This window comes from Pristiophorus japonicus, chromosome X (genome assembly GCF_044704955.1).
Source record: "Pristiophorus japonicus isolate sPriJap1 chromosome X, sPriJap1.hap1, whole genome shotgun sequence".
NCBI classification, from domain to species: Eukaryota; Metazoa; Chordata; class Chondrichthyes; family Pristiophoridae; genus Pristiophorus; species Pristiophorus japonicus.
This window is the reverse complement of record NC_092010.1, coordinates 26,603,517-26,618,349: the sequence shown is the minus strand read 5'-3', so window position 1 is coordinate 26,618,349 and position 14,833 is coordinate 26,603,517. Positions and strand designations below refer to the sequence as shown.

Genomic DNA, 14,833 nt, shown 5'->3' with positions numbered 1-14,833 from the left:
GCGACAGGTTGAAGTTTCCCCGACTCATTGGCTTGTTGTAACACGCAACCAGTTCCATATGACAATGCATCACAGGCCAAAACTAAACGTTTACATGGGTCATAATGTACCAGCAGCTTGTTCGAGCAAAGCAGATTGGTGGCTTTCTCGAAAACTCTGTCTTGCGATGTGCCCCACACCCAGTTGTTGCCTTTTCTCAATAGCAGGTGCAGTGGTTCTAGTAAAGTGCTCAATTTAGGTAGGAAGTTACCAAAGTAGTTGAGTAGTTCCGTCACGTTCTGCGGCTTGGGTGCATTCTTGATGGCTTTGGTTTTCACGTCAGTAGGTCTGATGCCATCAGCGGCGATTTTCCTCCCAAGGAATTCGACCTCCGGTGCCATGAAGACGCACTTCGAGCGTTTCAGTCTGAGTCCCACTCTATCCAAATACAGTAGAACTTCTTCCAGGTTGTTCAGATGTTCCTTGGAGTCACGACCAGTGATCAGGATGTCATCTTGGAACACGACGGTTCTGGGAACAGACTTCAGTAGACTTTCCATATTCCTCTGGAATATTGCTGCAGCCGAGTGAATTCCAAACGGGCACCTGTGGTAAATAAACAGTCCTTTATGCGTGTTAATGCACGTAAGCCTCTTCAACGTCTCGACCAACTCTTGCGTCATATTGGCCGACGTCAAGTCCAGTTTTGTGAATGCCTTCCCTCTGGCTAGCGTCGCAAACAAGTCATCAGCCTTCGGTAATGGGTACTGATCTTGTTTCGAAACCCTGTTGATCGTAGCCTTGTAGTCTCCACAGATTCTGACTGTGCCATCACTTATCAGCACAGGAACAATGGGGCTGGCCCATTCATTAAATTCGACCGGTGATATGATCCCTTCACGCTGGAGTCTGTCCAGTTCAATTTCGACCTTCTCCCTCATCATATACGGCACTGCCCGAGCTTTATGATGGACAGGTCTTGCATCTGAGTCCATGTGGATCTGCACCTTGGCTCCCGTGAAGTTGCCGATACCCGGTTCGAATAGCGAGGGGAACTTGCTCAATACTTGGGCACATTTATCTTCCTCCGACGACAACGCCTTTATGTCGTTCCAGTCACATCTGATTTTCTCCAACCAGCTCCTGCCGAGCAGCATTGGGCCATCGCCTGGAACAATCCACAGCGGTAACTCGTGAACCGCACCGTTATATGACACATTAATTTGTGCACTGCCAATCACCTTAATCAGTTCTTTGGTGTACGTGCGCAGCTTGGCGTTAACAGGGCTCAGCCTGGGCCTCGCAGTCTTAGTATCCCACTGCTTATTAAATGCCCTCTCGTTCATGATCGATTGACTCGCCTGTGTCCAGTTCCATCGATACCGGTATCCTGTTAAACTTCACATTGATCAAAATTGGTTTACTCTTGGTTATGAAGGAGTACAGTCCATACACTTCCTCCTCTGGCATCTCGGATTACGTATCCGGATCCGCGCTAGTCTGACTCTCATCCTCCACGTGGTGTGTCGCAGTTCGCTTGCTCATCTGTGGACACTTGTGCTGGAGTTGCCCCACTCTCAGACAGCCTTTGCAACTACATTGCTTAAATCAGCACTGCTGGTGCCGATGATTTCCCCCACAACACCAACACGGAGAAGTCAGATACATTTCCGCTGGCGGACTTTGGGCAGCCACAGGTTTCGCGAACGCAGCCAGATGGGCCCTGCCATGTGCCGCTCTGCCGAACGCCAAATCAATCGCATTTACAGTTCTTGCCGAAGTTCGGTTCTTTACCGACATTTGCTTTAAACTTCTGTCCGTTGTCATACATGATTGAGCGATCTGGATGGCCCTTTTTAAATCCAACTCCTCCACTGCCAGAAGTTTGTGCAGGATCACCTCGTGGTTGATACCGGTAACAAAGAAGTCCCGCAGCATGTCTGCCAACACCGTCCCCAACTTGCACGGTCCCGCTAGACGTCTCAGATCGGCAACGAATTCCGCCGTGCTCTGGCCCTCCGATCGAACGTGTGTATAAAAACCTGTAACTCGAGATGATGATGCCGTCGTTTGACTTGAGGTGCTCCTGTACCAATGTACACAATTCCTCGTACGTTTTCTCTGTTGGATCTTTATCAGACCGTAGATCTTTGAACCGCACACAGTGAGGAACACGGCCCGGCGCTGATCTGCATCGTCGACCCCCTTCATTTTGTTGACCACTAAGTACTGCTTCAAACGGCTCACAAAGTCTGCCCAATCTTCTCCCTCCACGAATCACTCTAAAAATCCAATCGTGCTCATTTTGCAAACAAAGGTTCTTGTATTCTCGTCGCCAAATGTTATGTATGCAATAAAGGTTCAAACTGAGTACTGTTTAACTAAGCAAGGTACAACCTTGGCTCTGCTTTATTTAGTCCCAAAATGGTTGACTCACAAAATGGCTGGCCTTTTATACCCGAGCAGCACCATGTGCGTGCTACTCAGTGGCCTCCAACAATGACACCATCTGGTGGCTACAAATAGCATGTACATACATGACACAAACACAAGTTGCCGGCAGGTCCAGTGCTTGCCGGAAGCAGGTTTTACAATCTAGTAAGACATTGATTAAACTGCACCATTCTAAACAGCAGCCCCATCTGCATTACTCACGCTAATTGATGATGCTGAGCTGCAGTTCCTGCGTCTCACGTCATTACTTATGTCGACACTGTATTAAAGCTATGAATGCTTTAAAAAACTGCCGTGACTTTTCTGTTGCATCCCAAAGAAGTAATGAGAGTAGCTATTTGTTTTAGTTCATTCACAGATTGCCTCCAGTTAATTCTTCCTCACCTAAAGCAGATGGCTCTTCCATTCGAAAGGAACACCCGATGCAAGTTGTCCAGGTAGAGGTCTGAACCTGGACTTCTGGTGCCTCCTGTCCTCAGGTTTCATTACCACCTGATTCTCACAGCCCTTTGATAGGTAATGTTGTGAATGGCTCCGAGGGTTGCATGAAACCTGGTTACTGAGTCCTGCCTTGTGTTTCAGGTATTCATTCAAGACGCAGTGACATCACTGAGATGCAGAGTCACCATGTAACTGGAAACAGAAAGCAATGAAAACACACAGGCTCTTGTCAACCTCTGACATGACAAGCTAACATTTCAGGTCTAGGCCCTTTATTGGAACTGTCCTGAGTCTGTTTACAGATACTGAGAAGACCTTCTGTGTATTTCCAGCATTTTCTTTGTTGATTTCAGATTTCTAGTATCTTTTTATCCCAATAAAAGCCTTGTAAAGAGTCAGAAGGTTGTGGGTTCAATTCCCACTCCATGGGCTCAAATTTCCCCAGGAGTTGCCCCGCTTTTTTTGGAGCAAGTAGCTTTTTTTGGAGTAACTTAAAAATCACAAATTTCCCCATGTAACTTGCTCCAGTGTAAGTCAGTTAGTTAGTTTTTTTTTAGTTTAGTTTTTTTTCTCCAAAAGGGGGCATGACCAGCCACTTATGCCTGTTTTGGCCGTAGAAGCAAATTTGGCCAGCTGAAAGTTACTCCAAACTAACTTAGGCCAGTGTATGTGGCCACTTTTGTAGGTACAGAAAAACCTTACCTTAATTTAAGAAATCAGCGCAGGTAGCCGGAGATGGGGGGGAGCGGGGGGAAGGTGAGTTAGAGGATTCCAAAGCTCTAAAGACCTTCACAACATCAGCACAACAGCTGCACAACATCATCACAAATAAATGAAAGCTAAATAAGCTACAGAAAATAGAGCAGTCCTACTTTGCCGACTGCAGAACTCACGGCTAGCCCTCCCGCCAGGGCTAGAGGCGGCAGGCACGCATGACTGTAAGGGTGAGGGATTTTTACTTTTTACAGTTGACCCTAAATGTTGCATGGTCCTAATGGAGGATGATTCAGTTTTGATGCAAAATATATTTTATTGTGAATTTTACAGTGCACTTCAATGATGCAAACAACAACAACAACAGCCACAGCAGGAAAGAAAGTCTGCACCCATCCCTCACCCACATCTCGGGGAAAGTGCACTTCCTCATTGGGTCGATGATGGTGGTGGGGGGGCGTTGGGGGCCCGGCTTGGGTCTGACCGGTGGCTGGTGCATGGAGTGAAGTGGGAGTGAAATTTGAGTCTCCGACCTTTGTGCCCTTAGTGCAGAAGCCAGCTTCTCATGGCATCTGCCATCGTCTGCACACCCTCTGAAATGCCCGCCCTGACTTCCCGTCTTCGTGCAGAGATTTCACCCGATAGTGTGGCGACCTCATCACGCACCCACTGACGGTCGCCATGAGTGATCTTGTGAGGGCATTGGTGGTCTCACCCAATGAAAAAACCTGATTTACTTCTGCTGAGGGCTGCCTCTCAGGAGAGACTGGTCGGCTTCTCCTTCCCCTCGCCGTGGGTCTGCCTAGTGGCACCCCTCCAGTGCGAGGCGCAGGCTGGGACAGTCGGGTACTGGGTGTCCCAAGATGCATTTTGAGACCGCCACTCGGACCTGCGGCCTCGGAAGGTGTGAACCCATGGAAGGTTGACGAGGAGCCAATAGAGCATTCTGGCTGTGTGATGCCCTGTGTTATATCCTGATCGATATCGCGGTCAGCATTCTCCTGAGCACACATTTCCATGGACCCCTCCTCCCCCCATCCACCTTGGCCTGGAGCGCACGCACCTGTATCCTCAGGATCTTGAGGAGTGTCGTCCTCTTCTGCAAAAGACAACACAACAGTCAAATGGTTAGCAGCACAGGAGGGGGCAGGATGGGTGGCATGAGTAGTCTCACGGGTAGCAGGCCAGTCAGCAGGTTGATTTGAAGGGCTACTATACATTTTAATGACTCACCCTCACCCTCGCATGTGGATCCAGCTTGTACAGAGTTTATTCTTTTTCTGCCGGTGCGACTCAGCAAGGCAGCAACCCTCTGTTCCAGGGGTGTCAGTTGGTGCAGATTTGGCGGACCTCCTCCTGTTCTAGTTCTCTCCCTCTTGTTGTGGGCCAATTTCTTCTGCAAAGATGAAAATATAAATTGTCGGACATGGCGCACTTCTGATGGGTGGGACACATACAGATGCTCACATTTTCCACTGTAATTCAATTTAAAGATGAAGATATTACTTACACTCACTACTTGGCCAACGTCCTGCCATTTCTTCTTGCACTGACTTCCAGATCTTGCGGTGTTGACCCCAGCGGAGAATTCTTCGGCAACGAGGTTTCATCTTTTCCTCATTTCCTTGGGGGATACCTTTGACGGACCACTCTTGCTGATATCCAGCTCCAGCCATTTCTCCTCAATAACCGTTACTAATTTCTCCACTTCCTCATGGAGGAAATTCTTGGTTCTTCTTGCACGCTCTTGCGCCATTCGTCTATTGGACTCAAACGCAGGTAATTTTCAAAGATCACACTTACACCTCTCTTACACCTATCCAGCACTCCTTTCCACTCCCTCAGCCACACAAAAATCACTGTTCAGACCTCACCTTTATATATGCTCCATAGCCACTTATTCTGAGGACGCTCTCCCTTTAATTGGCCGATTGCCAAGCTTCCTGTTACACTGCGCATGCGCGCAGACTGACGTGCCCATTGCGCATGCGCGCACACTGAAACGGTCATGCGTGCCCCTGCCGGCACTGCACGACACGCTGGGCCCAAGCCTCGCCCTCCTGCCGGCCGCGCTTGCGCCTCCCCCACCACACCCACTGCTGCGCGACGCCGATGGATCTGGATGACGAGGGAGTGGCCAAATTACAAGGTAGATTTTTGGCGCTTTTTCTCCTCCAGGAAGTCGGCACACCACATCAAGATACACCGCTCCAAGCGGCTGGGAAATTTGGGGCCATTATCCTGAGCCCAAAATCCAAGCTGGCACTCCCAGTGCAGTGCTGAGGGAGCACTGCACTGTTGGAGGTACCGTCTTTTGGATGAGACATTAAACCGAGGTTCCTGCCTGCTGTCTCGGGTGGAAGCAAAAGATCTCATGACACTATGTCGGAGAAGAGCAGGGGAGTTCTCCCGGTGTCCTGGCCAATATTTATCCCTCAACCAACATCACTGCAACAGATGATCTGGTTATTATCACCATTGATGTTTGTGGGAGCTTGCTGTGCGCAAATTGGCTGCTGCGTTTCCCACATTACAACAGTGACTAAACTCCAAAAAGAACTTCATTGGCTGTAAAGCGCTTTAGGACATCTGAGGTCATGAAAGGCGCTATACAAATGCAAGTCTTTCTTTAATTGTGTTCAGTTGTACCAGTGCGATTGGTGAGTGATATCCCCTCAATATCCCTTCATCCCAAAGTCGAAACTTTGTTTTTTGCTTATTCTCTTCCTCCCCCCTTCTCAATGTGTTGACTTGTGCTGCGCTATGGATTCCACTGGGTACCAAATGCCCTCTGCTGCATCCTCCGTAAAGTAGCCCCAACCTGCCCGCTCTTCATTAGGGAGCCCAGTCAGTGGGTGGGTCAGTGGGATATTTCCTTGTCAGAGGCATTCTAGCCAAGCCCAGCCCGGTCCGATCCTCACTCGACATCCAGTCACATACAGCTTCCAGCAGGCATGAGGAACCGGAATTCTGGCTACATTTCTCCTCCCCCTTAGCTGGGATGGGGGGGGCGGCGGGGGTCTCAGCATCCAATGGTCGTGCTCCAACTAAGATCAGGGATCGGTCTACTGATTGAACACGGATTGGGGCCTGAGCACAGCACCTTCCTGTCCTGCATGGCTCAGTTCTTTTTAAAAAAAGGGTCCGTTGAGAAGTTTATTTTCACTGAAGAAGCAATTGGCTCCAGACTTGTAAATCCTTGCAACAAAATGCAATATTGTTTTGCCGCTCAAAGTAACTTCATGCCCCTAGTTTCTCATTTTCCCCACAGAAAGTATGCCTTGCCCAGAGACGTATAACTCACGGCCACCAAATCTATGTTCTTCCTTCTGGTATGCCGGGAATATGTTTCCCCTGGCTGGGGAGTCTAGAACCAGGGGTCACAGTCTCAGAATAAGGGGTCGGCCATTTAGGACTGAGATGAGGAGAAATTTCTTCACTCAGAGGGTGGTGAATCTTTGGAATTCTCTGCCCCAGAGGGCTGTGGAGGCTCAGTCGTTGAGTATATTCAAGACAGAGGCCGATAGATTTTTGGATATTGAGGGAATCAAGGGATATGGGGATAGTGCAGGCAAGTGGAGTTGAGCTAGATGATCAGCCATGATCTTATTGAATGGGGGAGCAGGCTCGAGGGGCCATATGGCCTACTCGTGCTCTTATTTCGTATGTTACATAAGAACATAAGAAATAAGAGCAGGAGTAGGCCGTACGGCACCTCGAGCCTGCTCCACCATTTAATACGATCATGGCTGATCCGATCATGGACTCCGGTCCACTTTCCTCCCGCTCCCCATAACCCCTTATTCCCTTATCAGTTAAGAAACTGTCGATCTCTCTCTCTTAAATTTATTCAATATGCCAGCTTCCACAGCTCTCTGAGGCAGCGAATTCCACAGATCCACAATCCTCTGAGAAAATAAATGTCTCCTCATCTCAGTTTTAAATGGGCGGCCCCTTATCCTAAGATTATGCCCCCTAGTTCTGGTCTCCCCCGTCAGTGGAAACATTCTCTCTGCATCCACCTTGTCAAGCCCCCTCAATCTTATATGTTTCGATACGATCACCTCTCAATCTTCTGAATTAAAATGAGTAGAGGCCCAACCTACTCAACCTTTCCTCATAAGTCAACCTCCTCATCTCCGGAATCAACCTAATGAACCTTCTCTGAACTGCCTCCAAAGCAAGTATATCCTTTCTTAAATATGGAAACCAAAACTGCATGCAGTATTCCAGGTGTGGCCTCACCAATACCCTGTATAACTGTAGCAAGACTTCCCTGCTTTTATACTCCATCCCCTTTGCAATAAAGGCCAAGGAGGACTAGGCAGATAGTGCAGGAGTCATCTCGCTCTCCAACCAGTACTCTGTTCTGAATACCGGTTGTACGGCCTACTCCTGCTCCTATTTCTTATGTTCTTATGTAACATATGAAATAGGAGCAGGAGTAGGCTATATGGCCCCTCGAGCCTGCTCCCCCATTCAATAAGATCATGGCTGATCATCTAGCTCAACTCCACTTGCCTGCACTATCCCCATATCCCTTGATTCCCTTAATATCCAAAAATCTATCGGCCTCTGTCTTGAATATACTCAACGACTGTCTCTGGGGAGTGCAGCCAGAGCCAAGTCCACGGCACTACGGGTGGTTCAGATGCACAGGAGCGGGGAGGAAGAAGTAGGGAAGAGCTATAGTGGTAGGGGATTCAATAGTCGGGAGCAGGGGCATGTTTTTATGCCTTTCTTTTCATTTCATTTCCCTCTTCCTCTGATCGACCATAATTAACTTGGGGAAAACTTCGCCCCGGGACAGTTTGCTTCAAAGCGATTTTAGTTGAGCAGCATTTATAAAAAGGAGCAATTTGAAAGGGAGAACAAAATGAAGGATGTGCTTCTAAAGCTAGTTAATCCCTGCTTTTCCCTTGAACAGGCAGCTGACTCCCACTGCTCGTTCTGTCTTCCTGACTGACAGCTCATGTCCCATCTAGCATTACGTGTCCTTATTCATTATTGCCATCCTCTTTATTTCACTTAATGGACAACATTGTGCATCATTGACTTGAAGGACATTGACAATTGGCTTCAGCACTTAAATTAATTACTCAGGTGCATTTCTTAACGTCTGGAAGATGAGGCTTGGCTTAGTGGTTCCTGTCATTCAGTTTTCCCGAGCGACTCACTTAACTCAAGTGGGATTCCTTCATTGTTTTCTTTTGATTGGCCCTCCTTTCAGTGCATCTTTTCCACCTCTTTTAGCCCTTCTTCCCTGTGTACAATATGAGGACAGCCGAGTGACCTATTCCCAGCAATCGATCAAAGGCACTCAACTGCTAAGTGTGTGAGATAAAACGAACAAAAAAAGAAAGAACTTGTATTTCTATAGCGCCTTTCATGACCTCAGGGCATACCAACGTGCTTTACAGCCAACGAAGTACTTTTGTTTTCAAGTGTAGTCACAGTGGCAATGTGGGATGTTGGAAATCTGAAATAAAAACAGAAAATGTTGGAAACACTCAGCAGGTCCGGCAGCGTCTGTGGAGAGAGAAACAGGGTTAATGTTTCAGATCAATGATCTTTCGTCAGAACTTTTTATAACCCATTTTCTTTCCCCCCCTCGCTCCTGTGAGTAAGTGCCAAGTTGCCATCTTGCCTTGATGGCATGGCTGAGTTTATGAAGAACATGCGATGGAGTGAAGGAAATGGGTTTCATGCATACGATTCCTCTTATGCCAAGTTCCCAATCTTGGCACTGCCATCAAGGGAGAGCTGCACAGGACTGGCCGCAGTGGGAGAGGGAAGCCTAGAAGGTGAATCATGCTGTGGTGTCTCTCGTGCACCTTCGAGCAAGTAGCTCAAGAAACGTGGAGGCATCTACCAAAGCCACCCCTTAGTCCTCTAATTCTGGCCTCTTGCGCATCCCCAATTTTAATCACTCCACCATTCGCGGCCGTGCCTTCACCAGCCTGGGCCCTAAGCTCTGGAATTCCCTCCCTATACCTCTTCACCTCCTCCTTTAAGATGCTCCTTAAAACCTACCTCTTTGACCAAGCTTTTGGTCATCTGCCCTAATATCTCCTTATGTGGCTCGGTGTCAAATTGTGTTTGATAGCACTACTGTGAACCGCCTTGGGACTTTTTACTATGTTAAAGATGCTATATAAATACAAGTTGTTGTTGTAGTCAATCAGGAGGAAGTGTGTGAAAAAGTCAACGCCTCCAAATTTTCCACCCTCCTTCCCTTTGGAGAAGTGCTTGGTATCTGCTTTGTTCCACTTGTGATGACACAAGCTCGATTGGGAACGTTCTGGATGGCACATTGGGTTGAAGAAATCAATTTGTGATGCTGAATATAGTTAGGGTGGAGATAGACAGATTTTTGAGCGATGAGGGAAAAAAGGGTTATGGGGGGCGGGCAGGGAAGTGGAGCTGAGTCCATGATCAGATCAGCCATGATCTTATTAAATGGCGGAGTAGGCTCGAGGGGCCAAATGGTCCACTCCTGCTCCTATTTCTTATGTTCTTAAGTTCTGACCATTTTGAGCTAATTTTTTTTTAACAGTAAAATTTCTTCTCCCTAAACTCAGAGGGAAAGCATCAGAACAGACACTGGAATGTTGGAAAGTCTGGCTAAGAGCCAGATCTGCACCCAAGTGTAATCCACCAGCAAGCATTTTAGGACAACCAAAAGAAATTTCACTGAGAAGCACCCATGGCATCATTTAAATATTATAATGCATTTAAATCAAGCCTAGCATGATATTTCCATCTGCTTCGGATGGGATTAAGCTGGATAGTCCATCTGGAATGAGCCTAAAGGAAGCTCGATAAGTGATGGAGTTCTTGAAGAGTCAGATTTTTTTAGCCTTTTTTTTGCCGTTCTGCAGAGCTCTTTTCGGACAGGTTTGTGTTGCTCATTTTTGTGGGGGGGGGAAAAGTCAACTATTTTGGGGACAATTATTTTCTTTCTCCTAGCAGTATGCCAATGTTTCTGTGGAACCTCAATAAGCTGAATATTGCCTGCTAATTTGGTGGAAAGCCAACTGTAGTGAAGTATTTACCAAGACTTCAGCAGAAAAGGATCAAGAAAGAAAGACTTGCATTTCTATAGCGCCTTTCATGACCTCCGGACGCTCCAAAGCACTTTACGGCCAAAGAAGTGCTTCTTGAAGTGAAGTCACTGTTGTAATGTAGGAAACGTGGCAGCCCCTTTCTGCGCCGTCCATTCAGAATACCGCGCTTGCGGGGTTTTTCCTATTTAAAAGTCGGTGAGACGGTTGTGTGAGAGCTGCAGAGCGCTGCACGGCTTAAAGGGAACTTTGACTTATCGTGTAATTAGCTATACACTGCATGTAATAATTAAAGTTCTAGGCACTGAAATTCATTTGGGGGCGGTAATAGCCGCGAGGCAGGGGTTCCTGCGCCAGGCACGAAAGTCCTGCCCCGCGACCTATATTCAGCTTGCGCTCCCGAGAGCAAGTGGAGCGCAAAATATCGCACTCCACTTGCTCAGTGAGGCAGGAATGGGGCGGAAGGACTCCACGAGGGGTATAGTGCTACACGGTGGGACGTGTAGCGCTGCCGCTTAGACAGGGCCCTCCTATTCATTAAAGGTGAGGGCCAGGCTGCCGACTCTGCAGACGGGAAATGGGGCCATCGCTGGACCACCGGGCAGCCGGTTGCCGTGGCAGCAGCCGGGCATGCAAGCGGAGGGCCAGGCTGCAAGATCGCGGAAAAAGAAGGCCGCAACCGTTAAGTCGGTCATTTTTTTTTTAACATTCCCCATCTCCCCTTTAACTATTGCTCCACTAGCAGCTTGCCCCCGGTACGCACCCCCTGAAGCTGATGTGGGCATCGCCCGCAGCAGCTTCAGGGGGCGCTACCAAATTTTCGCTCCGGGGCGAAAATGGGTCACTGCGCATGGTGATGATATCGTCATCGCCAGCAGAGCGAGGCGCTACTGGTAGGAGCGGGGCGTTACCAGTTACCACCGCCGCTAAACTCCCGCAGAATTGTGTGGGAGTCAGTAGCGGCGCTGCGCCCGAACGAAAAGTCCAGGGTCGCTAACACCCCGAGTTTCTCTCCTACACTCTTCATAATATACGCTACATAACAGGCACTCCACATAATATTGTATGTAATATGATAAACTATACACTTGTATAATCAAATGTACAACATAAAACATTTCCCCCATAATTAACTGCACATTATTCCATCATTCCAATCAGTTCTTATGGAAATAATTTGTGCTCTGTGTGATATACTCTCTACATTATAATATTTCATATTTCTTATGTATTACACACTGTAATAAACTAAACTATATAAAATTGTCAGGACAAGCTTATCGGGAATGGCTGTAACCTGGTTTGAATCTGCACTTAAAAGCAGAAAGCTCCATGCAAAATGGATAAAGTAGTTGGTTACCTAGCAACCGCCAACATAAGTGTTTGATTTCTGATATGTTGAAGTATAATGATGGTTCCCGCTGGGCGTCACAAAGAGAAAGACACTGAGAGGGAATGAATCCTAAGAGAATATGGGTGAAAGATTCCAGCGAATCTGGCTCTGGGCTGGTTCATGTATTTTTCCCATTCTCACTGTTCCCTGTCATGTGTTAGCCAAAGGGTTTGACTGCTTCTGACTGCGTGAGCTCGAGTTGGAGTTGCAGCCAGGTAGTGTTTCGTTCAATGCACATTACTTCCAGTGTTTTACTGTGCAATGCAGAGGGTGAATGCTGTGGATTTAACTTTTGAAGGACACCACAAGAGCTGCATGACTGAGCATTACCGTAGAAAGGGAAATTGCACCAGTCCTCAAGTTGACTGACATTAGTTTGAGTGGTTGATGGTGGCAGTGTAAGAGCTCATTAATATAGCATTAATGCCTGTCTACTTTGTTCTCCCACACAGATGAAACCTCCTTTGAAGCTGGTATAAAAGTCCAGATTCACGGTCAGAACGAGCCGCCGTTTATCGACCAGCTGGGTTTTGGAGTGCCGCCTGGATTTCAAACATTTGTGTCCTGTCAAGAACAGCGGGTATGAGGAAATGAGATCAAACTGTGATTCTAGTCTCTTAGTATCAGCTACATCATCTTAAAGACCCAGTGGCTTTGTTCAAGGCCATTGTGGTGTATCCTAGCCCAGGTTGTAGCCAATAACAAGTATTTGCTACAAAACCGTCCTGTTTTCCCAGAAGAAATGCTTTTGGTAACCGGACATTACCACAACCCTGGGCGTCACTGCACATCTGTTGATGTTTCAGCCGTGACCCTTCCAGAGTTCTTGCAAAGATTCCCACACAAAATGTGAATCTGGCTTTTCTGCTGTAGACACTGACTGACCTGCTATCTATCGTCAGTATCTTCTCTTCTGATTTCCAGCATTCGTGCTTTTTGTTCTTATCATCCTGAGCGTACAATTAACTCACAAGTATCGAGTCTTTCAAAGAGTTTAATAATTAGATTTGAGGGGTTTTTTGTGAAGGGGAGAAGAATGGATGCTCATCTAGGTGAGGGATGTCAGTACTGTGGAGTTGAACTCAAACATAGTAACAATTTCAGGCAGGAGACCGACCTATGGCTCCTCTAGCCCACCTATCCACGATATTCCATTGGTGCATTTCTAATGACCCTGAACCCAATTTGTTGACAAGAACCTGTTTCATTCCTTCTTGAAACCTATTAATATTTCTTGTTCCACCACTCCTGTTCTCTGTTCCACATACCTATCAGACATTTCCTATTTTGTACTGTAGTTCATTTGTAAATTGTTCTGTACATGGCAGAAAAGCTTACTTGCACCCAATTTGTCCAAACATTTCATCATTTTAATCACTTCTATCATTTAGGGGGCATACTTACAAAGTTTGCAGATGACACAAAACTTGGAAAAGTAATAAACAGTGAGCAGGATAATAACAGACCTCAGGAGGACATCGACAGACTAGTGAAATGGGCAGACACATGGCAGATGCACTTTTACGCAAAGAAGTATGAAGTGATGCACTTTGGGAGGAAGAATGAGGAGAGGCAGTATAAACTAAATTGTACAATTTTAAAGAGGGTGCAGGAACAGAGAAACCTAGGGATTCATATACATAAATCTTTGATGGTGGCAGGACAAGTTGATAGAGCTTTAAAAAGGCATACAGAAACTTTGGCTTTACTAAACCTTTCTAAGTCACTGGTTAGGCCTCAGCTGGAGTATTGTGTCCAATTCTGGGCACCACACTTTAGGAAGGATGTCAAGGCCTTGGAGAGGAGATTTACCAGAATGGTACCAGGGATGAGGGCTTTAGTTATGTGGAGAGACTGGAGAAGCTGGGATTGTTCTCCTTCGAGCAGAGAGGGTTAAGGGGAGATTTACTAGAGGTTTTCAAAATTATGAGGGGTTTTGATGGAGTAAATAAGGAGAAACTGTTTCCACTGGCGGCAGGGTCAGTAACCAGAGGGACACAGATTGAAGATAATTGGCAAAAGAACCAGAGGGGAGATGAGGTGAATATTTTTTACGCAGCGAGTTGTTGTGATCGGGAACGCGCTGCCTGAAAGGGTGGTGGAAGCAGATTCAGTAGGAACTTTCAAAAGAAAATTAGATACGTACTTGAAAAGTAAACATTTACATGGCTATGGGTGAGGAGCAAGGGAGCTGGACTAATTGAATAGCTCTTTCAAAAACCCAGCATAGGGATGATGGGCCGAATGGCCTCCTTTTGTGCTGTATCATTCTATGATGATTTTGTGATATCCCCTCTCAGTCTTCTTTTTTCAAGAAAGAATAGACCAGGGTAGTCAGGTGTTCCTCGTACATTATTCCAGTTAAGTAATCAACTGTGTAGTCCTTCTCTGTGCTCGCGTCACTCTTTCCCACTTTCAGTGCCCAGTGCCAGCATCAAACATAGCTCGGTGTGATGCAGTGCTCTTCTGAGATTGCTTGTAAGGTACATTGTTAGGGCAATGTAAAGGGAGCTGTGCCCTCCATCTGACTATGCTGTGCCTTCCATGGGAGTACCTGATGCTGAAGATCAGGGGTATATTTTTCTCCAGTCATTAATGAGTGGAAAAAGTCAGTCAGTGCACATTTAAAATGGAAAATCTGAGAGTGACCAAAGGAACATATAAGTGGCGAAAGTAGGAACAAGTTCTATTTTCCAGGGCGCAGATTGCTCACATATTCAAATATTCCAGTAAGTAAAGATAAATGCTCGCATAATGGAAGTGAAGGACAATTAAAGCACCCACTCTA

The 14,833-nt window shown here is 46.8% G+C and overlaps 1 protein-coding gene across 3 annotated transcripts in view; it reads left to right on the top strand.

Moving 5' to 3' along the window:
* The window catches only part of LOC139240933 (acid-sensing ion channel 1B-like), a 357,576-nt gene that overhangs the window by 228,069 nt on the left and 114,674 nt on the right, over nucleotides 1-14,833 (top strand). For all 3 annotated transcript variants that reach the window (XR_011588759.1, XM_070869476.1, XM_070869477.1), the window contains exon 3: nucleotides 12,498-12,625. Coding sequence is in view for 2 of the 3 variants with exons in the window: in XM_070869476.1 (XP_070725577.1) it covers nucleotides 12,498-12,625 (128 nt within the window). In the remaining variant the exon portion in view is untranslated. The remainder of the gene's footprint in view (nucleotides 1-12,497; nucleotides 12,626-14,833) is intronic.